General features: G+C 49.8%; 1 protein-coding gene across 1 annotated transcript; it reads left to right on the top strand.

Annotated features, from left to right (window-relative positions):
- Nucleotides 1-1,112: 1,112 nt before the first annotated feature.
- On the top strand, nucleotides 1,113-21,687 carry ASB1 (ankyrin repeat and SOCS box containing 1). The gene is made up of 5 exons (XM_081813274.1): nucleotides 1,113-1,270; nucleotides 4,632-4,773; nucleotides 6,818-7,120; nucleotides 14,273-14,658; nucleotides 15,896-21,687. Exons 1-5 carry the CDS (start codon nucleotides 1,222-1,224, stop codon nucleotides 16,021-16,023), a joined length of 1,008 nt encoding a protein of 335 aa, XP_081669400.1. The 5' UTR covers nucleotides 1,113-1,221; the 3' UTR covers nucleotides 16,024-21,687.
- Nucleotides 21,688-27,341: the final 5,654 nt, after the last annotated feature.

The raw sequence follows: 27,341 nt of genomic DNA, 5'->3' as shown, positions 1-27,341 counted from the left end.
AGATCACAACCCCAGTTGAAGTCAGACGCTTAAGGGACTGAGACACCCAGATGCCCCTTCCTTTTTAAGGCTGAGTATCATTCCCCTGGATGACCAGACCACACTCTGTTTATCTATTGCACCGCTGAGGGGCACTTCGGTTGTTTCCGTGCTTGGGTGTTTTGGAAGCTCCCAGGGGTTCCCCGCCTGCAGCTGTGATGGAGGACCTGCGAGCTGGGCACGCCCCTGGCTCCCTGCCCTGTGGCACCAAGGGCGTCACCCCCAAGCCTCTGCCAGGGGTGCTCTCTGCTGTTATCAAGTCCAAACAGCATTGCAGGAAGCCCTCTTCCCCCCACCAAACACCCTCGCAGGGCCGGCCAGGTCTGTAGCCAAGGGAATCCGAGCTCAAGAATGCAAACTCAATACACACAGTTTGGACATTTAAGAAGCCAGAGTGCAGGAAAATGTATGCCTTTGTTCCCTAATTTATTCAATAAATGCTTTGTGTGAGGCACTGGGCTATAATTTAATAGACGAGATCCCCGCCCTCATGGAAGGAATTCGGGGGCGCACTCATCTCTTAGCACGGAGATACATGCCCACGGCAGCGGTGCCCAGCCCGCCGAACCTGCTGCGGGGCCAGGGCTGGACGTCCGGCACCTTCGCATCCACGCTTTCCCGGGGCTGCTCCAGGATGAGCGTGGGGACCACCAGAGCTGCCCACTGTGCCCGGCGCAGTCCCCCTTCACCCGGGACTCCGCAGACGCGCCGCCGGCCGGGCTGGAGACCGGTTCCAATCGGCCTCCCGAGCCGCCCGCGGCCCCGCCCACACCCGCAAGGCACTAGGCCACGCCTCCTTCGCGGGGGCGGGCGCGGGCCCGGCCAACCAGAGCTCCCGGCTAAGAGTTAGGCTCCGCCCCCCAGGTGAGCTTGTTTTCCCAGACTCCTCCACTCCCGTGGAGAAACCGTCGCACTGCCGGCGCGCGCCCCCGACACGGCGCGCCTCCGGAGAGCTCGCGCCCGGCTCGTTGGGCCTCACGTCCGGACCGGAGGCCGGAGGTGGACGCGCTGGCACCCCGCGCGGGGCCCCGTAAGCCCTTGAGGGAGGTGCGCGCGCCGGAAGTCGCGCCCCCGACGCGGCCCACCTGCCCGCGGCGCCGGAAGTGGACGCTGCCGCCCTGCTTCCGGTCGGCGGGGCGCGCGCGGGCCGGGGCTGCGGACCGGGGCAAGTCCGGGGCGCCCATGGCGGAGGGTGGCGGCCCGCACGGGCGGGCCGGGCCGGGGTCCGCAGGTAACGTGCGCGCAGCCGTCGGGCCGCGGGGCGGCAGGGCGGCGGGGCAGCGGAGGGCATGGTCCAGCGCCCTGGCCGAGGGACCCCGGCGGCTGCTCCCGGGCCGGGGCCGTGCTTCCTCGTCCCCGGCGGGCCAGGCCCATGGAGCCGCGCCCTGCCGCCAGCGTCGGGTCAGCGCGGCGCGCCGTACGGGGCGGCCCCGGCTGCTGCGTGTGCCCGCTCCTCGGCCTCGCGTGGACATCGTCGCGCTGGGTTTCCTCTTCTGTGGAACTTGCTTTCTAACTGCCGGTCCATGAGCCGGTGGGGATTTGCTAGGGCCCTTACTGTGAGAACAGGACATGGGTCATCTTCCGGCTCTGAGCGCACGGGTCGGGAGAGCCCCCAGAGGCCAGTCCCTCGGGACGGCAGGTGTCTTTTCTCCGCCCTGCCACCTACGGCTTGTCCCTACGGGCAAGGGACAGCGATAACGGCATCCCCGGCGAGCTGTCCGTGACACAGCATGTCCAGGGGCCTGTGGCCCACCCGCAGAGGAGGCAGCTAGAAAGCCTCACGCTCACCACCCAAAATAGCCATCACATGCAGGGTTTCCACCCTGAGACCTCCCTACTAAGCGGATGTGAAGTTGCAGGGCAAGTGAGTTGTTTGCTGTGTTCAGAAGAGGTTCCCTCTTACCCTGTGGTGGGATTTCCCCTGTGTTCGTTGCTGAATTTGCCCTGTGTACCTAATGTGGAGAAGCTGATCAGAGAAACGCAGACCTTAAGTTGTGTTTGCGTCTGAAGCTGGTTGTAGAGGAGGCTGCGTTGAGCTGGGCCAGGGAGTGGGTTGAAAAGAGGCCGGCAAAGGGAGGCCCAGAGAAGAACTTAGTAAAAATTTGTGGCTCCCACTTACCCGTCGGCCTTTGCTCTACACTTTCTGAATCTTACTGGCTCCTGCTTTGGGAGCTTTTTCACTCTGTGGGGTGAAACTGCAGGGTTACCGCTGTGGAGGAGGACAGCTGAAGGAAGATCGGGTGGCGGCCCTAAGGGTTCCTTGAGGCCTGCCTGTTGATCGGCTGCAGGTGTGGTTGTGGGATCAGCTGGAGTGACCCGTGTGTGTGTGTGAACGCGGGCTGCCCTGCCCACCTGCCAGTGAACTGCTGAGTCTTGAAGGGCAAGGAAGCTTACTCATCAACCCCCTTGTACGTTGGTCAAGTCTTGTCTGCAGTAGGTATTCAAGAGATTGGATTTGAATGTAAAAGCAACTTTATCATTGGAAAGCGTCCACCTGTGGAGGGATGTACTTTCCATCTGTGCCTGGTCCCATGCTGGGAGTCCGCATTCATGCTCGTTCCTTTTGCCCCTGTCTGTAAGGATGTGTGCAGAACTCTTGATTATCTGGAGATTATTTCTGGGCTCCAGTGTGAGGGGAAAAACTCGATAATTTGCAAATAGGTATCTGATTTTACAAATGTGTTGACTACTTATTTTTCATAACTCTGAAGGCTGGGAAGTCCAAGACCAAGGCCCAGCACATTCTTTGTCTGACAGGGCCCTGCTTCCTGGTTCCCAGGTGGCAGTATTCTTGCTTTGTCCTCACATGTGGAGGGTGTGTGGGAGCTCTCTGGGGTCTCTTTCATAAGGACATAATCCCATTCGTGAAGGCTCTTCTCTCATGATCTGTGCAATCACCTACCAAAGTCACTACCTCTTAATACCATCACCTTGGAGGGTTAAGATTCCGACATATTTTGTGGGGGAGACACAAACATTCAGTCTGTAGCAACTACTCTTTCTATTCCTCACTGATTTTGATACCCATTTATACTAAGGTCTTTTCTGGGCAATTGATTGTTTGATTTATTTTTTTATTCTGATAAGAGATAATAAGTTCTGGGGCGCCTGGGTGGCTCAGTTGGTTAAGTGACTGCCTTTGGCTCAGGTCCTGATCCTGGGGTCCTGGGATCGAGCCCCACAGCTGGCTTCTTGCTCAGCGGGGAGCCTGCTTCTCCCTCTTCCTCTGCCTGCTCTTCCACCTGCTTGTGCGCCCTATCTCTGTCAAATAAATAAAATCTTAAAAAAAAAAAAATCCGTTAACTGGTAAGGTCGTTTTTTTCTCATACGTACTAAAAAACAGGTGATTTTTCTTTTTCTTTTTTAAGATTTTATTTATTTATTTGACAGAGAGAGACACAGCGGGAGAGGGAACACAAGCAGGGGGAATGGGAGAGGGAGAAGCAGGCTTCCCGTGGAGCAGGGAGCCCGATGTGGGGCTCGATCCCACGATCCCGGGATCATGACCTGAACCGAAGGCAGACGCTTAACAACTGAGCCACCCAGGCGTCCCAAAACAGGTGATTTTTCACTTATATTTCCAGATAAACTTTTTTTTAAGTAAGTTCCACGCCCAGCATGGAGCCCAGTGTGGGGCTTGAGTCAACAGGACTCAACTCAAGGTTAAGATAAGCTCAAGACCTGAGCTGAGAGATCAAGAGTCAGACGCTTAACTGAGCCACCCAGGTGCCCCTCCAGATAGACTTTTATAATATTTTTGTCACATCTCATATAAAAACTCTGAAGAGATTTATTAAACCACTTAATTTGTTATCACTTAAAATCTTTTTAGCATTGACTCATCCTGTCCAAGCACATGGTACGGTTTACTCTAGTCATCTTTATTGTTTTCCAGTTTTATAGTCTTCATTATGTGAAGCTGGCTTTCTATTTATATGCATATATTTTAACATTTTCCTTCTTAACTGAGGTGTAACTTACATTCAGTAAAGTGCACCCATCTTAGGTTGCCGTCTTATGAGTTAAGCATGGAGACTCCTGCGAGGTCATGGCCCAGGTCGGCTTGCTACAGTCATCCCTGTTGCAAATAGCAGCATTTGTTTGGCTGTTGAATTTTGCCAAATCCAGGTGTCTTTTTGTAATATAGGAGATGATTATATGGTTTTCCCCAATATTAAGACACTGCTACATTCTTGGGATAAATAGAGTAATATTATGGTGGATTGTTTTTTTTTTTTAATATTTTATGGTGGATTTTTGATACGTATTTTAAGTTGCACCTTGCTAATATTTTATTTAGGATCTTCCATGTTCTTCAGTAGGGTTGACGCATTGCCTCCTGTCCCACCAATGTTTTAAAAATTATTACCCTTGTCAGATTTGGTGTCAGGATTGTGCTTGTTTCACTAAGGGAAACTTTTCTGTATTTTTCTAAGCCCTGGGCGTTTCTGGAGCATGGGAATGATTTATTCTTGCGTGTTTGAGGTACCCAGGTAGACTGAAGACAAAGGGTTTGTTGCAGACGGCGCCCCCTATTGGTTGGTGTTGGCAAGGTTTCCCCTAGCTGACAGGAGCCCCTCTCTTCAGTGCAGGTCCTAATCTGAAGGAGTGGCTGAGGGAGCAGTTTTGTGACCATCCGCTGGAGCACTGTGAGGACACGAGGCTCCATGATGCAGCCTACGTGGGGGACCTCCAGACCCTCAGGAACCTGCTGCAAGAGGAGAGCTACCGGAGGTGAGCGTCACTGTCCTGGGGCTGGCCCAGTGCTGCCCGAAGCTGAGGTGCGTGATCCGTGAGGGCACTATGTCTCCCTGGTGAGCAGGTGAAGACCCTGATGCTTTACAGTGTTAGAGGACAGGGGAGAAAAGGAGACCGAGGGAGCATGGCCAGACTTGTAGGAGATAGCCAGGTAGTGAGGGTAGGGAGACCTGAATTCAAGTCCAGATCGGTCATTGACCTTTATATTTTCTGGAAACTTCTGGCCCTCTCTGGTGTCAGCTTTCTCGATGTTAGTCCTGATGGCAGCACTGTTACTGTCTTCAGGAGTGGTCCTGCCCCCTTCCAAGTCTCTTGTGGCTCTTTACCCTAAGCTATATACGTGAGTTCACCTAACTTTGTTATTTTCATGTGGTTACCCCCCTGTGGGTGCAGATTTCCTGATGTACCCTCCTCTGGCATCTCTGATCCCCAGCTGTCTGCCTCCCGGGCCTGGGGCTCTGCCTCAGACTGGCCGTCTCATCACCCAGGGATATGCTGTGTGTTCACCTTCTTATTCCCTTTGTCTGTAGTGCCCAGCCTGCTGCCCGCCAGATCCTGCCCATTCCTCCACACCGGCTCAGGCTCTTCCTTCGAAGCAGTGGGTGTTGATACTACTTTTTTCCCACCAGGAACCCCTGGGAGAGCACAGAGTCTTCCTTCCCTCTGGGTGTTCTCTGATTGCTTTGTGGGTCGAAGGTTGGAGTCCCAGCTAGATTAGCAACTGACCTGCAACCAGAAACTCCTGCCTGCTTTGTGTTTCTTTCCCCTTCAGGGTTAAGATGGCAGTGAATTGATAGAAGAAATGTCTTCGGGTCAATATTGAAATGAATGCCGCTTTTTATGAATAGCTCCCAAGAGAAGGATTTCTAACAATTTAAGAATAGGGTTCTTTTTTTTTTACTTCTGATGTCTTAGCATTATTTCATCAGAATAGATACCAGTATTTAAAAAAAAAAAAAAAAAAAGCTCTAAATACCCAGAAAGGATTGTCATACAAAGATGGCAAATGGATTCTGCATGAATATTTAATGCAAATGACTCAGGCCCAAAGGAAACCTTAAATTTGCAGATGCCACAGTAGAATAAAAACAATAGAATAAAGTAGAGTTCAACTAGATATTTTCATATTGCTTTTCCAAGTACTTTTTTTTTTCTTTCTTCTTCTATCTGGCTTGAATAAATCTGTTTCTCAATGATCTGTTTCTGTTGCTCTGTACTTTGATCATGAGTCCTTGGAGTGTTCCTTGGTCTTCTTGGCTAGTGGGAGCCAGAGCTCAGCTGAAGGAGGAAGCCCTGGCCAACTGTGTATCTCTGTGTCACTCTTCAGTGGGCTGGATGGCCACGCTTTGTTCACAGCTGCACTGGGAGCCTGAAGTGAACTGTGTCTTGGTTGATGATGTGGTGGGTCAGTGGGCTGCATGGCCACGGCATTCCTTGACAGGGAGTCACAGTCTGATCGTCAGTTTCTGATGAGAGCTGAGCGTAGCCCGTTGCCCTCTGCTGCTGGCCGGGAGTGGAGCGCTGCGTGGCCTTGGCCACTTCTGCAGGCTGTCATTTGTGCCGTGTCACAGGGAGAAGGACCACAGGGGTCACCCGGTCCCAGTGGGGATGCCAAGGCTCAACCTCAGGCCTCCACAGCGAGTGGCTGGTGAGAAGGGGCCTCAGGACCCTGGCGGGCTGCCAGCACGTGCGCTGCTCTCCATCCTGCGCTGCTCTCCATCCTGCGCTGCCTCCCTGGGCACACCCTTCCACCCTTTGGGAGATCTGAGATCTTAGCTCTGCGCCTCAGTGTCCTCCGCTGTGGAATGGGCTCTCCAGATCTGCTCTGCCCCACGCCCAGACCCAGCATCTCATAGAACAGAGCACACGCGGAGGCATTCTTGAGGCCTGGGAGTCCCCGTTTGAAGAGGTTGCCCTCCCGTTCTCTGTTGCCAGCATGGACCAGTATGGGAGGAAGCAGGGCAGCTTGTGGGCTTCCCAGCTGCCCCCCACAGCCTGGCTCCCCTGTGTTCTCTCTTAGCCGCATCAACGAGAAGTCTGTCTGGTGCTGCGGCTGGCTCCCCTGCACACCGCTGAGAATCGCGGCCACCGCGGGCCACGGGAACTGTGTGGACTTCCTTATCCGGAAAGGGGCCGAGGTGGATCTCGTGGACGTAAAAGGACAGACCGCTCTGTACGTGGCTGTGGTGAACGGACACCTGGAGAGCGCCCAGATCCTGCTGGAAGCTGGCGCCGACCCCAACGGAAGCCGGCACCACCGCAGCACCCCCGTCTACCACGCGTCGCGTGTGGGCAGGGCCGACATTCTGAAGGCCCTCATCAGGTCAGTGCTGCCGAGGCCTGGCCGCCCTCGCCCCGTGGCCGCGGCTTCCTGTGGCCGCGTCCTCTTTCCCTCTTGTCTGTATTTACTCCTCTGTCTGTGAAGTTAGGTGTGTTGGAAGAATTGTCGGTTAGTCTTTTTGAAGAGCTGTTTCTTAGCTCTGCCAGTTCTCTTATTTTTCTGCTTACTGATTTTTTCCCCCATTTTCCTTAATTTTTCTCTTTTTTCAGTTGAATGATTGATTATTCATTTTTGTTCTCAAAGTGTCGGCTTTCAAGGTTATTATTACCTTTGCCTTTAGCTTTGGTCTTATCTGCTAAGCTTTTACCCCGTATTTAAATTAAGTATTATTGAAGTTGATTTCCTCCTTGTTCTTATGGAGGAGAAAGGTTTAATATACATTTTTTATGAACTACTTTTATTGTATTGTGCTCAGATAGTGGGGAGCGTATAATTTGCATTTTGGGGCTTCTTTTGAGTTTTTCATTTTTTTTAATGTCACACGTTGTTGTTGTGGCTTATGCTCATTATTAAACCAGAGGGAAGCTGTAGGTCTCATTGAAGGCTCGTTTACACAGCATTCTGTCACATTTAGTTTTTAATCTTTTTGGGCTTAAGTAGTTCTTTGGGTGCTCACCTTTCTTATTTGACTGTACAGGATTCTTTGTTTTTTAAACACAGTTAACACTGTTGTCATAGCTGATGTTAGGTCTATGTCTCTCTTTTGGTTTCTTAGCTGTTCCTTATTGTGTATGTTTGTTCCATGATCTAGATTTTCTTTGCTTTTCCTTTCTATTATTTTAGACGGTTTATGGTCTTATTTTAATTGCACGAATGGTTACATTTTAAAAAAATTTGAACCAGATTACATTTTCATTTTCTGTGTCTCCAGTGACTTCTTTCTACCAGAGGTGCTTTTTTTCCGTGCCTTGCTCTGGAGGTGTTTCCTGTGGTTGGACAGAGTATAGTTTAGGTAGCTAGTTTTCAGTGTGGGAAGGATTGGGTAAGGCTCCTATTGTTACGGGCTGCAGTGTGGATGGTTCTCAGGAGCAGGAGACCTGGCGTTCCCTTGCCCAGCGCAAGGTGTGGTTTTTGAATTAGGTACTGAGAATATATTTATTACATTAAAAGTTTTTTTTTTTAATTTTTTATTTTTTTTATGACTATGGAATTGGCTTTTAGAAAGACGGACGAGGAGGGTATTTATGGTATTTCCCTTCTCTTTAAAAATCTTTAGCCTGATCATCTAAGCCACCTCAGTCCTATATCTTTGCATCTTAGAGAATGTAAGTCATTAATTTGGAAATATTTTTGAATAGGATCAATCAATGAAATTTCATCTTGGTTCCAGAAATCCCTTTAGGCATTTCAGTCAGTTCATGATGCACAACTGCTTTGAATTAACTGCAGGCTTGACTTTCAGAAGTACATATACAGATGCCCTGTTTGAGAAGGTGTCAGTGTTATTAAGAGATCTCATTCCCTCACTGGTGTGCAGGACATTACTATTACAATGAGGTACCAAGAACACATACTAAAAAGTTTTCTATTTTCTGAATTACCAGGTAAGTGACTTATTGACCTTTGGAAAAGGGAGTGATATGGTTGAGTTATTGAACAAATAATACGATCTAAATATAATGTCAGGTCCTGTCTTCCTAGGTCATTGTTCCTTATACGCAGGGCTCTCTGCTGTCACGCTGTAATTTGCTGTTTCTCTGCAAGTAAATTCCATTTTGTTACTTGTAAATTCCCTTGATAGGTGTTGCTGATTTTTTTTTTTTTAAAAAAGGTAAGGAGTGGTGTTTCTGTATGTGCAAAATTTATATTGATTCACTGAGTTGTCCCAGTGGTTCCTTGGCAGAGATATTAAAAGCAGGAGGGGAATTTTGGAAAATATTCAGGATTAAAATTAACTGGATCCTATCCAGCATATTTTTATGATTGGATGAAGGGCTGTCTTTCCCATAGCTCAGCTAATACCAGATTGTCATATTGCCCAAAATTACAAACATTTTGAAAGACCTATCCCTAACAAAAGGAGGAAAAAAAAAATCACTGCTTAAAATCTAGTTCTCTTTTTCTTTATTGGTTGAGTGTGTGAAATGAAATGGCAGTTTCTGCTTGGTTTGGTGTGTGTTGTAGAATGTTTCTCCTGTCACTGCTGGAGTGTCTGGGAGGCTGGGCGATGTTTGCATTTGACGATGCTGCGTGGCTTCAGTGGGGAAAGGACTGTCCTGGGAGCATATCGGTTGGTGTGCCCCTCCCTTCTCCTTAGGCCTGTGCTTCCTGCAAGCAGAAGTATGGGTTTCAGGGAGAAGTTCCTTCGGACACTCAGAATGTGCTGAAGAGACAGGCGATGGACTATGACTGCTGGCCAGCCGTTTATGTCATGGCCTGGAAAATGGTGCTATTTCCTGTGCCCTAGGCCCCTGCCTGTCCGCCCGTCTTCTCTGCTTCTACACGCCGTCATTTCCTAATTCCAAGAACCCCGTGCCGACAAAACGTGTGTGGCATTGTAGGTCTGTCTGGGGTGATGGAAGCTCGGGGAGGCGGGTGCTGGTGGTCGAGTGTTGACTCCGAGCCGAGTCGGTAACGTGCGCCAGGCAGGGGATCTCAAGGGAGCGAGACTGCGCTCTTCTCCACATCTGTCCAGTTGCACAGGATTGCACTTGGGCCTGCTACTGCTGATGTTCACTTTGATCTTTTGATTAAGGTGGTGTCTGTCAGGTTTCTCCAATGTAAAGCTATTTTTTTTCCTCTCTGTAATTATTTAATTCGTATTTTGTGGAGAGGTACCGTGCAACACGTATATATCATATTTCTCATCAGATTTTTAATTTATTCATTTATTTGTGTTAGACTTATAGTTTCGTGTATTATCCAAGGAGTTATACTCCCTTATTATTACTTATTTTGATGCTCAGATTGTCTCAGATTTGGCTGCAGGGAGCCCTGTCATACTGGAGGCCAGCTCTGGCCTTACGACATGTCCCCCGCATCCTTTGAACAGTTCCTTACTTTCTCTTATAACAGTATAGTCTAGGCTCATCTAGCACTGTGTCTGTCTTAGCCCTGGAATTAGTCATTTCTCCGAAGAGTCCTGGTTTCTCTTAGTGGAGAATGGTGGTTAGAGGCCAAGATTTTTGCTTATGGGCTATTGTTGTTTTCAGGCCCTCCGATGGGACAGAGCTAAGGTTACATATACACATTTTTATCTATATTTCTGTATCTACATACATTGACAGTGGAGTTCACCCTGATACTTCTAATCCAATCTGGTACCACAGGGGTCATCCTACTTTTTCTTCCTTTCCGAATTTATTATTTGCTTTTCCAGCAGAGACCTGGTTCCCCTTCTCAACATATTTACTTATTTTGCCAATCCCCCACCTGTAACCAGACTAGTGTTGCTGTCCCCTCTCACACGACTCCTCACCCGATGTGGGCTGTAATACCCCACACCAGACAGCATTTTTAGCAAGCACCCTCTTAACTTTGCCAGCACTCTGATACCCTGAGCCAGGCCGCCCTCCGTGCTTGCGTCCGTGGCCTCTGCTTAGATTAAAGGGACCTAGATTAGTAGTTTGCATTTGGGAGAACTCCAAATTCCTGATAGTAAGTCTGTATTTGGACTTCCCTGGGGGCAGGGACAAGGGCACGTCCCTTGTGGGGACCCTGAAGCCTCTGCCTTTTTAGAGTCATTTAGAGGTTGGCTCTGCTGAACAATGTGGCTTCCAGTTCAGGCTGCTCCTGCACCCATGCTGTGAGAGATGCATTTCCTCATGTCTGGGCTGTCACTGGGTCTCTCGGACACCCGTAGGGATTATCTCGGGGACTGCAGTGAGCGTGCCCTTCTGCGTGAAGCTCCCTGCTGGCAAGCTCTGCTTCCTGTCTCAGGTCCGTCTAGGGGAATCTGGTGCTCTGGTGTTTAGTGCACCCAGAAAGAGGAGCCGCTCTGCAGGCAGGACATCATGGCACCATCTGGATACACGGTTGGGCTAAAGTGGGTTTTTTTTTGCTTTTAGTTTATGGGGATTGCCTTTAATTTGTTTTATGACATTTATGTGGTTCCAAAGTCAAATCTATAAAACAAAGTATATTAAAAGAAGTCTAGCTTCTGTGTTGGTCTTCTTCAACTCCCCTATAGATGACCATTTTAAAACTTTTATGTTTTATCTCTCCATTGTTAAAACATAAGCATAATGTGTATATGTCTAGGTATGTGTCATATACATGTATGTATCGTAACCACTTTCCCTCTGATAAACAGTAGCATAGTACACACTTTCACTGTCCTGCCTTTCTCACTTGTTAAATGTGTTCTGAGGTCATTCCAGAGCAGTATTTAGCGATACTCCTCATGCCTTTTCATAGCGGTTCATTGCTGCTTTATATGGATGGACCACGGTTTGTTCAACCAGTCTCCTGTTGAGGGACCTCTGGGTTGTTTCTTGCCTTCAGCTGTTATGGATAATGTTTTAATGAATTGTCGTGTGCATGCATCTTTTCAGAATTTTGCAAATGTAACTTGGGAAGAGATTCCAAGAGTGTGATTGGTGGGTCAGAGGGTAAATGCATATGTAATTTTGCCACTTCTTGCCAAATTTCCTGCTAGTGGGATTGTTCCATTTTGCATTGCCCCCAGAACTAAATGAGACTTCTTGTTTCTTTTAAGCTTGGTCAATAAAATTTTGATTTTCTCCATTGTGATAGGTGAGAAGTAGTATCTCAGGGTAGTTTTTTTTTAATTAAAAAAATATAATGTTACATTAGTTTCAGGTGTAAAGGTAGTTTTAATTTGCATTTGTGTTATGAGTGAGGCTGAGCATCCTTTCAAATGGCTGAGAGATGCTTGCCACTGTCAGCGTCTCTAGCTCATTTTCCTGTAGAACAGTTGATCTTTTCCTTTTTTTAAAAAAAGATTTTATTTATTTATTTGAGAGAGAGAGAGGGAGCATGAATGAGCAGGGGAGAGGGGCAGAGGAGAGTCGCAAGCAGATCCCGTGCACAGCATGGACCCCAACACGGGGCTAGATCCCAGGATCATGACCCTGAGATCACAACCCCAGCTGAAACCAAGAATCGGATGCTTAACTGACTGTGCCACCCAGATGCCCCGATCTTTTCCTTTTATTAGCTCTTTCTGTATTAAGGATATTAATCCTTTGTAACATTCCCCCAACTTTTCCACTTATTGTTTTACTTTGCTTATGCTGCTTTTTGCCATGCAAACATTTTTCTTTGTTTAATTTTTTTAGAATTTTTTAAAAAGATTATTTATTTACTCATTTGTCAGAGAGAGAGTGCGTGCTCGCACAAGCAGCGGGAGCGGCAGGCAGAGGGAGAAGCAGGCTCCCCCTTGAGCAGGGAGCCCGATGCGCGGGTCAGTCCCAGGACTGTGGGATCATGACCTGAGCTGAAGGCAGACGCTTAACCGACTGAGCCACCCAGGCGTCCCTCTTTGTTTAATTTTCATGTTAAAAGCTTTCCTGTTATATCTTTTCTTGTTTGATATTCCAAATAGATGTTATAATCAACTTCTGTAACTCCAGAGATGTTAGTTTTGTTTATTTGTATTTATAATCAAGTTCTTTTTTTTGAAGATTTTATTTATTTATTCATAAGAGACAGAGAGAGAGAAAGAGGCAGAGGCAGAGGAAGAAGCAGGCTCCCTGCTGAGGGGGGAGCCTGATGTGGGACTCAATCCCAGGACCCAGGGATCATGACCTGAGCCGAAGGCAGACGCTTAACCATCTGAGCCACCCAGGCGCCCTATAATCAAGTTACTCTAAGAATGGGATTTTCATTTTTATAACAGACTTCAGGAAACTGATCTATTAATAGTGTTGAGCCCTCCTCTCCAAGGTGGGGATGGGGCTTTCCATTTCCAAAGTCTGCTTGTATGACTTCAGGAGTATTTTGTAAACTTCCCTCATGCAAATTTTGGACATGTACTGTTAAGTTTATGCTTAGATATCTCATTTTAAAATTTATTTTGCTTTCATAAATGAGGTCTTTTCCATTTTGTCTTTGAACTTATTTTTGTATGTATGAAGGCTGTTGATTTTATAATTTTATTAAAGTAATAAATTCTTTCATTGCTTATTGTATTTTCATTAATTATTCAGGGCTTTCCAGACATAGTCATATCCTCTGGAAATAAGGAAAGTTTTTTCTCTTCCTTTATGATCTTAATCAGCTAATTGCTTTCTCTTGTCTGATTGCACTAAAATACCCTTATTTAAAATGCCTGAATTAGGGGCACCTGGGTGGCTCAGTTGGTTGATTGTCCGACTCTTGATTCCGGCTCAGGTCATGATCTCAGGGTGTTGAGATCAAGTTGCGCACCCTCTCTCTCTCAAATAAATAAATACATCTTTAAAATGTCTGAGTAATAGTGGGCTGGAGAATGGGTGTAGGCAGCTTGCTCTGGCTTCCATAGGAGAGCTTCCCCTCTCCCCATTAGGTGAGACGCCAACATCTGGGTTTTATCTTGTGAAGGAAGTGTCTATCACTTCTTATTTTATTGAGTATTTATAAACCTGCATTAGTGTTGAGTTTTGTCTCATGCCTTCTTTTTTTCATCTATAGAGGTAATCATGATTTTCCCCTTAGTTCCGTGAATATGATGGACTGTGTTCTTAGGATTTCTAATATTGGAACCAGCCTTGCATTCTTGGAATAACCCGCATGAGGTCATGGTATATTGCTTTCTTAATATACTTTGGATTTGCTTTGCTAACATTTTATTGAAGGTGGTTAAGTTGATACTCATAAGTGAAATCAGTTGGTAGTTTTTTTTTTAATGCTGTGGCTTTTGTCAGGTTTTGGGATTGTTTTGCTAATTTCATAAGATGAATTTGGAATTTTTCCTTTTTCCCCCCCTTTTTTTGAAGTACTTTGAATAGCCATAAGATTGTCAGCTCTTCAAAGGGTTTGAAGAGTTCCCCGATGAATTTGTTGTGTGGGTGGTTTCCAAGTTCTTAAGTACGATCTTACCTTCCTGGAAGTCATGAGACTGCTGTGATCTGTGGCGTCTCCTCAGCAGCTCCCCGGTGCTCATGGAGGTCAGGCCTGTCTCCGGTGCTGTGGGGATCTGTTGACTTCGGTCAGTCTACCGCAAGGTCTCACTGTCCCTGTGTCTCCCTGTAGGTATGGGGCTGACGTCGACGTCAATCATCACCTGACTCCTGACATCCGGCCCCCTTTCTCCCGGCGCCTCACCTCCTTGGTGGTCTGCCCCTTGTATATCAGCGCAGCCTACCACAACCTCCAGTGCTTCAGGCTGCTTCTCCAGGCGGGGGCGAACCCCGACTTCAACTGCAATGGTCCTGTCAACACGCAGGGCTTCTACAGGGGCTCCCCCGGGTGTGTCATGGATGCCGTCCTGCGTCATGGCTGTGAAGCGGCCTTCGTGAGCCTGCTCGTAGAGTTCGGAGCCAACCTGAACCTGGTGAAGTGGGAATCCTTGGGCCCAGAGTCAAGAGGCAGAAGGAAGGTGGACCCTGAGGCGTTGCAGGTCTTTAAAGAGGCCAGAAGTAAGTGGCCTGAGTTCCCTTCTGACTTGCAGTCTGTGTGGGTTACTTGAAGGAATTGAGCTGTAGTGATTAAAACAAACTCTTCCAACAAAGCACTTAGTCAGAATCTGCAGTTAGGGCTAGGAAGTTTCTAGAATACTCCCAGATTGGTCTTTTCAAATTCCTAGACACCAAGAGTTGATATAAAGAAATATATAAAAGTACATGTTCAAAGTTCCTGGAATTATAGTTGACTGCTTTACCTCTTTGCTCTGCTTTGTGACCCCAAAGTCCTTCACTTACGCGTGGTTTTTAAATGTTTGACAATAAATTGCAAGCCCTTCCTCCTCTAGGGGTCCTCATGCCCTTTCTTTAGTTCCACTCAAATACCGTTACTTTTATTGTGTGATACGTCTGGTTTTTGTTAGAATCGACTCCATAGCTTGCTTATTTATGAAGAAAGATTTTGCTAATGAATTAATAAATCAATAGCCAGATTGTTTGCTGTTGATCTGGAGCTTGGTCTTCGTGTCCGAGGCTCACTCTGGGGCTCAGAAGTGGACCTTGTGCACCTCCTGCTGGCTGCTGTGGGCCCTCTATGACCTGCCCACGCCTGGCCTCCTTCTCGCCTGGGTCTCGAAGACATCTGAGTTGAAAACCTTTTCCCTAACCCTTGCCTCTCACAGAACTTGAGTTCATTGTGTTTCTGTTGTTGGAGTTTCCTAAGCCGGTCATTAAAAACGTGCTCCCGGTGAGCCTTCCCCCACAGAGCTGGTTAGTGGTCAGTTGGAGTTGTTCTGAGAGAGGCTGCCTGCCTCGTGCCTGCTTCACAAGGCAGAGACGTGGTTAGGCTTTTGACCCACCACAAAACTGTGAGCCTGCACTCCTCACAGACTGCTCGGCCTATCTGTCCGGGGTCCCCCGGGAGCTCCTGGGATTGACCAAGAGCAGAGGCTGACGGAGGGTTAGGGTCCGTCATTCACACCTGTCCGGGCCTTCAGTGGTCAGCTCTTGTTTCTCTCTAGGAAGTTAAACCCGGTCAAGGAGGTGCCATCCCGGTGGGCAGGTGCCCCAGGTGAAGATTGCACTCCTTGTGCAGGCGGGAGGAGCGGATGACAGACCTTCCTCCCCGGGGGCCACTCTCTCTACTGTAAAATTGGGAAGTTGGCAGTGAGCACTCAGGGCAGTTCTGTCAGTCTCAGCCAGCCTCTGGCTAACCTCCCTCCCTCTGTCTCCCTTTCTTCCCTCGGCGTTCCAGGTGTCCCCAGGACCTTGCTGAGTCTGTGCCGTGTGGCCGTGAGAAGAGCTCTTGGCAAATACCGACTCCATCTGATTCCCTCGCTGCCTCTGCCAGACCCCATAAAAAAGTTTCTGCTTTATGAGTAGAATGCAAGTGCAGCAGTTGATTGCAGTGAGGAGGAAGGTGATCTGCAGTGAAAGTCGACACCGATTCTTGCCCCGGTGAGCCACATCCTGTCTGTGCTGCTGACGGAATCCCATTTGGCTTTGGTAAAGCAGAAATGGCCTTGTTCTCATGGATTGTAATTCCATCTCAGGTGCTCGGGGCATTGGACAGTCCTGGGGTCATTGTCAGCTGAAAAGTTCGTACAAAACTTTATTTTGTTCTTCCTCAGTATCTCTGTTTTGGATTCTCTCGGTAGCAAATTCACGAAGTGGGCCTTGCGGTGTGTGTAAGTACGGGCTGAGGTTGGAGGTCTGCTAATAGCTGCAGTGGGGAAGACCCCTAGCACTTTCCAGAACTGTGCTTCTGTTTATATTTTTACTTCTCGATTTCATTGTAAAGCCTTCTAATACCTAAATGAAAAGAGAGTTTTGGTTAAAAAAAAAAAAAAAAGTAGAGTACAGAAATGCAGTTCATGAATTTGCTGGTTTGTTTTCCCTGCTCCTGGGGGTGAAGTGGCATTTGTCTGCACTCACCCCTTCCTTGCCACTTCCGTGTACTCTTCTTGTGGTAGTGTCCTCTGTTAATTGTCTTCCTTCCAGGATGGTTTCTTGGCTGCGTGGATCGGCTGTGTTAGCTCAGTCAGGACCTGCGTTTGTTCAGAGTCTAGAGGGAGGACCTTCTGCAGTGTTGCACCTGTTCTCACACCTAACCGCGCTCGCGTCACGCCAGCAGGTCCCACGAACTCTCTGCCCTTTCCCTTTGAGGAGCTTCCAGACATGGATTGATTTTAGGAGGGCCGCACTGAAGAACTAGCCAGTAAAATGACTGCCTACATTTGGACCAAGGACCGCTCCAACAGCATTCACTGCCAGTTCTAACTGAAGGGAACACCTGTGGCGCTGCCTTCTAGTCCTTGCACACTCCAGGGCGGGGGGATTCACTTGTCCTCTGGATGGTTCCAGGCTTTCTGTTGCTTGGGTCCAGTGGACAAAACATCGGGCATTTGGTTGATTGCTCTTTGCCTATTTTGGACCCCATGTCTTGGTAGTTGCTCCTAGAAGCCGAGGACGGGGGCAGCAGCGAGGTCAGAAGTCTTCACCTGGCCTGCTGGGGGTGCTGGTAGGTGAGACGAGCTGAGTTCTCATCCGAGTCTGTGGCCGTGGGCAGGGCTCACTCCCACCCGGGCTCTGCAGCTCAGTACGTGGCTGTGTCCGCAGAGGTGGGCCATCGGCTGCCTCTTCAGAGCTCTCCAGGTGATGCTGTTTCCTCGGAAACCACATCTGGTAGTTTGAAGCCTCCGATGACCGTTGTGTGGAATCGTGGTGATTCTCACCTTCAGAAGTGTTTAGGAATGGGCAGATTCCAACTCTGTGTTTGGAGGTTTTCTGTCATAAGAGCTGTCTAATTTGTAATAATTGAATTAATGATACAGGTTTACTTATTTACTAACAGCATTATAGGTTTTAGCCGAGGAGACAGGCAGTGTCTGTCATTGTCTTATGCGGCTTGAGGATAGAATTCTCAGCCCCACCTCGTGTATCCTGGACGGCTCGGCCAGAACGCCAGGCTGTCACCTGTAGGTGTGTGTATGAGGTCCCAGGGGGAAGGGGCTTGGATGGTTCAGAGGGAAGACACAATCACGGGAGGCTCCACGTGGCTACAGTGACCCTGTCACAAGCTGTGGCCATAGTGTAAGTGTGGGATGGCTGGCGGAGCCCAAAATTGGGCTTGTGTGCTGCTGCTGAAGGCCTGGGCCCCTGGCCAGCTGGGCTTATGCAGAGCTGGGGGCCACTCAGAGTGAGGCTGTGAGCTGTGGGGTGTGGGTAGCTGATGAGGGTCCTTAGAGCCTGAGCCAAGTGCCGCAAGGGCTTCAGCCGGGAAGGGCTTCGGGGTGTTCTTTGTGGCATTCAGGGTGGGACCAAGACCACAGTTAGGCTGTGGCAGGAGCTGTGGGGAGGTAGGGCTCCCCGGATATAGGGAAGTTGGACTGGGCCACTGGCAGGGGCTTCATGTCACTGGAGGTGGGAACGCAGCGGCTGGTCACCTTCTCGGGAGGGCTGAAAGAGGAGTTCTGGAGTGGGTGGTGGTTCACCTTATTTTTCAGCTTTTCCGACTCTGGGTCCCCCTGCCTCGGCCCTTTTGGCTCAGGGTCTCTCCAGGTGGGCCCTGTTACAGACACGTGGCACGCTCTGAGTCTGCCCCACTGGGTGCTTTCGGCAGAGGCGTGTTAGGACAGGGCCTCCACAGCCCTGCCCAGGGTAGGAGGGTAGCTCTGTTCCTGGACCTTCTGGAAAGCCGTGCTGGGAACGCTGCTGGTGCAGAAGTCTCACACATTTGGCACGACCTTTGGGTTGCACGAGCCAAGGCCCAGTGCAGGGCGGTGTCGGGGTCTGCTGCCCGGCGAGGCGAGTGCCGGGCTTCATTCTGGGGGGTTGAACAGTTTTCCCAGGGTCTCTCTAAAAGGAATGGGCGGAGTTGATTCTCGTAGTTGGGTCTCCCCCAGACCTGGCCAGGGAGGTAGTGTGAATCAGGAGAGGATGAGCCCGGGAGCAGGAATGTGCACGGGACCGGGGCCTCTCCTCTTCCTTTGCAGAGCACAGGTTTGATTGTTCAGCCAGACTCTGCTGATGCTTTCAAAATCCTGAGAACTGTGAGGTTCACCCTCTGGTTTGAAACTTCATAGCTACCAAACATGAATCTGAAAACAGTGTAGATAGTTGTTTAAGGTCATTCCTACTTGTTTGAGTGACACTTAACTTTACTACAGCTCCCTTTCCTTCTGTTGGCCAGGATAGGATACTGAAGAGGAAAGAGTAACTCGGTCACAACACTTTATGAAATCATGTTTCTGAGGCATGGGGCCCCCAAGACCCCTGTAAAAGGAAACGTGGTGGTACTCGAGGAGGCTGCTGCCCAGCGGGCCCCGGAGCTCTCCCTAGGGACGGGCACAGCAGACCAACAGGAGTGAGCTGGAGTGTCCCCCCCAGCCTGGTCCCAGGAGTGTCCTGACTGTTCCCACTCGTGGGGCACCTCCTGGCCATTGAAGAGCGTCCTGCTGTGGGCCTTGGCTGCTGTGGACAGATGGGCAGGGATTGGGGTCGGGGGCAGTGTTGATAACCTCTAAGAATTCCGCTCTGGCGTCCTGCCTGCCAGAGCTGAGTCTGTTTCCGAGAGCCATCGTGTCACGCCTGGCTGTGCCTTTTCATATTACTTACGTTATTTATATATTTATTTATGTCCTGCCTTGTTCCAGAAAAGGGTTTAGGGCAGCGATGCTTGGTTTTTGATGTTCTGTTTGACATTTGGTAAGTTTCTGTCAGCATGTTCCTCTTAGGTGAGTTTAAAAAGAGGACAATTAGCAGTTTCCTATTGTTGACTTTTTTTCTGTTCTCAGGCTTAAGTGCCATCCTTTTTTCCTCTTTCCCCTCTTCTCTGAATTGATTTTTTAAATCAAAGGTTCCTGTGGAAGTAGAAGGGGAGGAACGTGCAGCAAGCAGAGGTCTGAGTGAAGGAAACAGCCTGAGAGAGAAGTGTTTTGCCCGCGCTTTTCTGTGCGCAGGCCCCAGGATCAGGGAGGCCGCGCTCACGCTGTCAGTCCTCCGTCCGTGCCTACCCACAGGACGTGTGGGGGACACTGCACTGAGCAGTCCCTGTGGCTGTGAACTGCCAGGTGACCTTGTCCCTCCTCTTGGTGGATATGCATTGGAGGTGGTGACGGTGCTGGAAGAGCCTGTGACCTTGGGGACCCCACGGGGCAGTCAGAGGGCTCTGTGCAGGTCCGTAGGACAAGGACACATATTAAATACTTACGAAATCAAGTTTATTCAACCTGAAGATTTATATTTTATTCTGAGATAATGTCCTTCCTCATTTGGATGATAAAATGGACTTTTATGTAAGGAAGGTGATAATAGAGGGCAATATTTTTATTTTTTAAAATGCTCTTGGTTGGAAGATAAAATGTTGGCTGCTCTTTGTCAGGCCCCAGAATTTAACTTTGCCAGTCTCTGAAGTTGCGGAGTCCGGGAACCCCAGTCTAGCTACGGTGTATGTTTACGTAATGATGAGAAATTCCTCTTGGATTCTTAAAGCAGCCTGTATGTTGTTGCATTTCTGCTGCTCATAGTCTAAGAGCAAGCTCCGAGGTCACCGTGTGTGGTGTCAGCAAGTCCGTGCTTACAGTCTGGCATGACAGAGCCTCCCTGTGGTGACAGGCCTCTAGCCATGCCTGAATCCCTGAGAAGCACTCCCCAGAAGCGTTGTGTGGCTTCTCAGTGAGGGCTGCCCTTACCTCAGGCCTTGGGGGCCCGTGGCTCCCCTGAGCGCCGGTGGCTCTGTGGCATGTTGGTGATGGCGCTTGTAGTGGGTCTTCTGGAACTGAGACTTCAGCTTCCACTTCTGTCCCTTTGGCTGCCCGCCAGGCACTCAGCGAGCAGTCCTGAGTGGTCTGGATTCCGCACCAACTCGGAAGTGCCTCGTTTGGCCATGTGACCTCTTTCTCCCTGGCTTACTTATCACTCCCTCCAACCCCCCAGAACCTGACCCCTCGGTGTGGAATAAAATAACCGATGTGAACTCATGAATGGTTAGTGGGACTGTGTCCCAGGAGAATTCCACGGGAGGGACGTGCAGATTTTGGGGTGTAGTGACGTACAGAATATATACTCTACATTCTGGGCAGACAGTCAGATGGAGAAGTGAGGCGGGGAGAAGGGGTGACTTCTGTGGCCTTAACATGAAATTGTGCAGTGTCTGGAATGCGTGGGCATCCTTTTTTTTTTTTAAGTTGGTTTGGTTTCAGATCTCTCCCGAGTAATGTGTGAATGTGCGTCAGTGCGGTTTGAGTGTGGTGTTTGTGAACGTGTGAAGCCCGCTCGCTGCCGTCGTTTAGCCGGCCGTGTCCCTGCTCTGCCCCGCAGTGTTTGCACAGCTCCCGGGGCCTGTGTGCTCGGCCCAACAGTGTGACCTGCAGTGGGCCCGTGGGCCTGGAGACACGCTGACGGCGGCGGTCACCGTAGACCCTGTTTGCCCCTACTGCTTTGGGAATGAAGGCGTGTTTGCCCTCAGCAGCTGGGGCTGCGACTGTTCTCGCACTTGTGCCTGGTTCAGCGTTTCCAAAAGTATGATGGACGTCTTTGATATGCTGTTGTAACTTTAATAAATGCTTTATTACCCTTTAATTCAACCCCCTTCCCCAGTGCCTTAATTTTTTGGACTGTTTATCTCAATGGGTAGAAATTGGTCTTGTGAAATCTTTGAATACACATTTCAGCCAAGTGACTGGCTCTCTGGAAAATTTCTAATGATATGGAGAGAGGAACTTTTTTGAATTGCTCCAAGGGATCTTAGTGTTCTAGAGGGGCACTCAGAATGTGGCATAGATTTAAATTTCTGGCCGAGCCTGTTTTACTTAGTGGGGTTTCCAGTTTGAAGAGAATGTGCCTCTAAAGTGTCTGAAACCCATGGCTTTCAAGCAAGGTGAATCGTCCCTGCAGTGCTCTGCAGGGGGGAGGTGGTGGAGAACTGTGGGCAGAACCATTGTTTCTGGGTCTCCGTTTCTGACAATGGGAAGGTGAGGTATGAAGCCTTGGGATGAACCCAGGACTGAAGGAACTAAATAAAGACATTTATTCCTGTCTCAGCGACACTAGCATGTTCTCTGTGTCTGCTTTAAAGATAATCTTCTTCATTCCTCACACCCTGACCACCCCCCGACCCCTGGCTGCACACACACCTCTCCTGCTCTGCTGGAAAGGTGGCCTCACTTTCTTTCTGTCTCAAAACCTGCGTAATTTGTGTGGTCGAGATTGGGTGGCTTTCCACCGAGTTGGGTGGCGTATCCAGTATTCATCTGTGATAACAGAGGCCACAGTTTTAGCTGGACACTTAAATTCCCAGAAGAGTCTTCATTTCCCAGCCTTCTGTGCAGTAGGTGTGGCCATTTGCCATAACTCCTTTCTGAAATCCCATTAAAACGACAGTGGAATTTTACTTTTTAAAAAATGTACAAATCCACTAAGATGACTGAATAGCAACAAAATTTAGGAGCGAACCTCTCAAGAAAACAGATGAATGGTAACTGATCTAGAAACATCTGAGAAAACCACCTTGTAAAAAGAAGTATCTGAGAATCTGGTTTCACTGCAAAGCTCCCAGAGGCTCTGACATCGGCAGCTCAGGTACCTTCGAAGTGGCTGTGGATGAGAGTGGGAGGACTGGCGGAGAGCCAGGTTAAGACGTAGTCCTGACTCTGCTGCACACAGCTGGGCAGCCTGTGTCTGCCCCAACCCAGTAGAAGACCTGCCACACTCAGCCTTCCGTGTGCCGACTCTTCAGCTGGGACTCAGGCTCATATCCTGCAGGCAGGAATAGAGCAGAAGAGGCTTCTTGGGGAATCTCACCAGCCTAAGGTGTAGGACCAGAGAAAACGGAGTCCCTTATGTCAGGGATGAAATGGAGATCATTTCATCTCCATTGGTGTGTAAAGGAAACAATCTTACAGGAATTGAAGGCCCTTCTCAGAAGTCAGCAGGGGATGCCGGCCAGTCCCCAAATACTGGGTCTGTTATGCCCAACTCTGGACTTCTTGTTCCCTGACTCAACTACCCTCCCATCTAAATAAGAAAGAACACCAGTAGGCAACCAGACAGCTGAAAAACCAAAATAACTTGTATTTGTCCCATTAAAGCCCCATAGTCTGTGAGCAACTCAGAACTCATTGCTTTTGTAGCCCTGAGTTACCTGGTTTGCAGGCTGAAAACCTTGCAATAGACTCATCTTTCTGTTTTGTTTAATTCAGTATACAGTTTGGTTTTTGACAAAGGAAAGACCTAACATACCAATACTGAATGTGGCCAAACAAATGGTCACATGTCTTACAGTAGATTCCAGCAAATCAAGAGAATTCTGAGAACAAAGGGCAGAGTTTCCAGATTACAAGAGCCAATGTAGTGCTAACACAATGGAAGACGACTGGCCAGCACACATCACTGAAATTTCCATACTAGAGAAAAGATCCTACAGGACATGTACAAAGTATCAGGTATCAGAATAGCTCTGGAGTCCTCAAATGCCACACTGCTGGCCTTCACTTTCATAATTCTGACGGCAATATTTTCAGCTAGATTAAAAGCCAAGCTAAAGACTTGAAGTGTCTTTAAAACGTTTATGTCCCACATACCCTTAGGAAGCCATAAGAGGATGTACCCCTCCAAAATGAGGGAGTACACCAAGAAGGGAAAACATGGTACGCAGGAAATGGGGGACCCGACAGCAGGAGGCGAGGTGGACGCTTGCATAGGGAAAGCCTCCGGGAAGGCGGCTGTGCACCAGACATAGAAGGTACCAAGTCTGGAGGGGAAGTGGGGAAGCCCCAGAGAGGTCTTCGTCCTCAGCCAGCCTCCTGCCTCTGAACATAGTTGGATAGGAATTGGGATTCAGTTATTGACAAGTTCCCAGGAAACCAAGGGACGTAACTGGAAGGAGAAGAAAACGATGGGCAGGAAACAAAAAGTTACCACAGTAATACTCGCTGACGCAGCGGTGGTTAGTATGGACACGGCCCTGGTGGCATCAACACTGAGTGTGAACCGTACAGCCGTGAGACTTCTCAGGATGGAGGTGGGGAAGTGTGGGAGTGAAAGCTGTCTAATCCTCATTTTCCGGGGGGAGAGGTCAAGAGGTAAAGCCAAAATGGAAGAAAGGCTGCGGTACGAGGTCAGACAGGAACAGCAAAATGAACCCAAAGAGAGTAGAAGGGGGGGAGTAAGAAGGAGTAGAAATTCATTAAAAAACAAAAGCAAGAGGGCAGCAACAAAGCCCAAAGTCGCTGCTTCCTAAATTAAAATACATACACCTCCAGAGAGACTAGTCAAAGAGGTATACAGCTCGCTATGAAAAAGGGCAATTTACAGACCACGTTGATTCCCAGTGGTAAGGGTACCATCAACAAGCTTGTGATAGGAAATGTGAAACTCAAATTTCTAGAAAAACAACTTCCTAGCTCTAGGGAGGGGCTCCGACAGTAGCCACACCCACTGCTCTGCAGGAGGGGGCCTTGGAGGACCACCTGGTAAATCTCGGCGCGTCTCCTTTAAGAAGAAGCGAAGCCCCGCCTCGTGTGGAAATGTCATTTCCCGGCGCCCATTTTGATGGTGTCACGCGGTGCCGGGCCAATGAGAGCCCAGGAGGGGGTGTTCCCCTGCGCGCGGACTGGGTGGGGGCGGGACTTCTGGAGCCGAACTCTCGGCGGTGGTGCGGTCTCTCGCGGTGCTGGCGGAGGACTCCCGGCCGGCGTCCCGGGGGTGTGGCCACGTGCTTTTCCCCGGAGGCCGCGTGCTGATGCGACGGGGGTGGCTCCTTCGGGCGGGGTGTTTTGTAAGAGCCTCCCGGGTCGGGACCCCCGGGCAGGTCCGTGCGCCACGTGGCTCGGCCGGAGTCCCCGGCTGAGTCCCCGGCGCCGCGGCGGGCAGAACCCGCCTGTGCCGAGGCGTGCGGGAGAGGTTGCTGCCGGAGCGGCGGAGCAGCAGCTGGGAGAAGCCCTGCAGAAGAACCGCGGAGGCCACACGTCGGAGAGGCTCTCCGTGCGCCCTCCTCCAGCACCCGGCTGTTCGGTGGGGGGAAGCCCCGCAGTCGCGCGGCCCGCCCCCGGGGACGCCTTTCCCTCGGGAAGGCACGGCAAACGAGGGTGCTGCCCGCAGCCACGCCGGACGCCGGGGTGAGGGCAGTGAGTGTGGGAAGTTCTGTAGCCACAGCTCTGGCCTCATTCAGCAATGCGGTTCACGCTGGAGAACGGCCTTGAGAGCGCCTCCAGAGCGGGAAGGATGCATTCAGGGCAGGATCCATACTCGCGGGGCACGAGGAGGTTCACGGGGAAGGGGCTCATAGAGGCCACATCTCCGAGCTCATTCAGCAGCAGAATGTTCACACCTGGGAGAGTTCCTTTTAAAGGCACAGAATGAAGCACTGCTCTGATTTAGCATGGAAATTCAGAGCCTAGAAAGATGTTAGGAGTACAGCAAATGTGGGAAAACCTGCTCAAACTTCAGATTTGTGCTGCCTAAGAGCCTTTTTAAGTATGACTAGTGTGAGGAAGCATTAAGCTGCAGATCCAACCTCATTCACCCCTAGCAAATTCACACTCGGTGAAGGCTATGAAGGCAGAGATGCTCGAAGTGCCTTACACCAGAGAGTCTTCCTAGTTCAGCACCGGCAAATTCACCATAGAGGAAGGCCTTCTGAGCACAGCCAGTGCGAGAAAACCTTCAGCCTCATTCAGCATCACACTGGAGAAAGGCCTTAAGTGTGCAGGGCATGTGTTCTCTCGTTCACTGTAACAGGACGTGCATGGAGAGAAGTTCTGAGAATAGTGTCTGAGGATGCCATCAGCCAGAAGTTGAACACTCACCTTGGGGATACTGATGAGTGCCAGGTGTGTGGGAGGCTCTTAGGGGCTATGCTGCACTTTCTAACCTGCCCAGGACCCTTGCCAAAGTTACCTCTGTCAGTGCCTGTGGTGGAGGCCATCTCACGAACTCTGCCGGCTGGGAGGGACTCACCAGCAGCCTGAGCCCACTGGTGGACCTCATTCTCTTCTTACTAGTTATGGCATGGGTGTGACTCAGCTTTGGCTAGGAGAAGTCAGCTGGGGTCTTTTTGTGGCTTCCAGGGATGGTTTACCTTTTTTCAGAGATAATTGTTGGCCTCATGACTCCTATTGGATTTGTCCAGCTTCCAAGTCAAACTTCCAAAGGAACTGCCTCCCTCCCATTCTGCTGGATATGGAAATAAAAGCCTTATTGTTCAAACCACCTTTTATCTGGCGGTTTCTGTTTACTATGTGGGGTGGGTTGAGAGCAGAATTGGGGTCTGCAGCATTGAGGGGATGGGTGGTAGGAGGAGAGTTGATGACAGGGAAGAACTCTCAGTCCACTTTTGGCTTGATTTGTTCTGCCCAAGACCTTCAGGAAGTAATTGAAGGACTTCGAGACTGGCTCCCCTCCCCCTGCCCCCCGCCAGTGCATCTCCAAGCCAAATGAGTTGGGTCTGTTGTATCTAGGGGATGTCCCACATTCCCAGCACTGCTGGGGGGAAGCTTTCTTCCCAGGACCTACCTAGGAGCCATGTCTCCTGAAATCCAGAACCTAGTAGGCAGGTACCATTGATTGTAAGCCCTACAGGGGCTATGTAGGAGCCATAATTAGTGCAGAAACTAATAGTAGTAAGTGGGGGAGACTGGCACATCCCCCCTTGTAAGTGGGCATTCACAAATGTTCTAGTAACTGTAGCTTTGCAAGGTGATTCTCAGCATCTTTAGACCTGTATCTTTCCTATAGCTAGCCCACGTCAGAGTTTCTGTCGTCATCATTACCACCATGAAGAGACCAGCTCAGCAGCTCCTGGGGCTCCAAGGCCCTTGCTTTGGTCAGAATCACCATCAACCAAAGGTGATAGCTTGATTAATTCTTATGCCAGTGCAGGCCAGAGATTACTAGCATTCCATTTCCCACTGGTAATGAGCGCAACACTGCTTAAGACTAGTAGGAGTACAAAGCACTTCCCACATCCCATCTGTGCAAGTCTATCCCTTGTGATTACTCCTGGTACCAGGGTCGTATCAGTCAGGGTCAAGTCCAGCAGAGAGTAACCATACCACAATCGGAACAAAGCAGGTTTGGTACAAAGAATATTAACTATTTCCAGGGATTTAATTACAGGGAGCAAATCTGGAAGGGAGGAATCCCTCCCTCAGGGTGTGGGGATTGAGACCTTGTTGGAGATAGTGTGGTTTCAGCTCAACAGATGGCAGAGGAATTTGTTGGGTCGATCTGGACTGGAGATGGTCCATGTTTGTTGGGGTAAGACTGATGGGCAAGAACTAGAAGCTAGCAGAAGGCAGACCCCCCCCTCCCACTGTGGGATGTCTACATGATTCACCTGGAAGCTGCCCATGGGGAAGGGAGGTGCCGTCAGACTTGCTGAGAAGCCCTTTGGGGGCTGGTGAGCTTGCTGGTAAGCTGCTGACAAGCCCTCCACGGGGGTGTCCTTGAACTCTCCAGAAGCTGGCTAGGGTACCTGCAGAACCTACAGGAAGCTGCTTGCGGGGTTGCCACTAAACTCTCCACCAGGAAGCCGCCTCGGGTGCCCTGGCACTCACTGGGAGGCGAGCTTCCCTGGGTGTGCAGCATCCAACCAAGGGCCTTGGGAACCGGGAGGAAGGAAAGCCGAGCAGAACCAGGAAGAGAAACTTCCTCCTCCAGTGTCCCTCCTGCTCCCCCTACAGACAGGGCCTGGCACCGCA

Source organism: Leptonychotes weddellii, chromosome 3 (genome assembly GCF_054177405.1).
Source record: "Leptonychotes weddellii isolate Sample4059 chromosome 3, ASM5417740v2, whole genome shotgun sequence".
Lineage (NCBI taxonomy): Eukaryota > Metazoa > Chordata > Mammalia > Carnivora > Phocidae > Leptonychotes > Leptonychotes weddellii.
Note: the sequence above shows the minus strand (reverse complement) of the source record. Positions and strands in the feature narration are given on the sequence as shown.

What these genes read in the sequence shown, in the direction of transcription:
- ASB1 (XM_081813274.1), top strand. Translation starts at nt 1,222, where the DNA reads ATGGCGGAGGGTGGCGGCCCGCACGGGCGGGCCGGGCCGGGGTCCGCA. An exon ending in CAAGAGGAGAGCTACCGGAG is followed by an intron (nt 4,774 to 6,817) that starts GTGAGCGTCACT and finishes GTTCTCTCTTAG; the next exon opens with CCGCATCAACGAGAAGTCTG. An exon ending in GGTCTTTAAAGAGGCCAGAA is followed by an intron (nt 14,659 to 15,895) that starts GTAAGTGGCCTG and finishes TCGGCGTTCCAG; the next exon opens with GTGTCCCCAGGACCTTGCTG.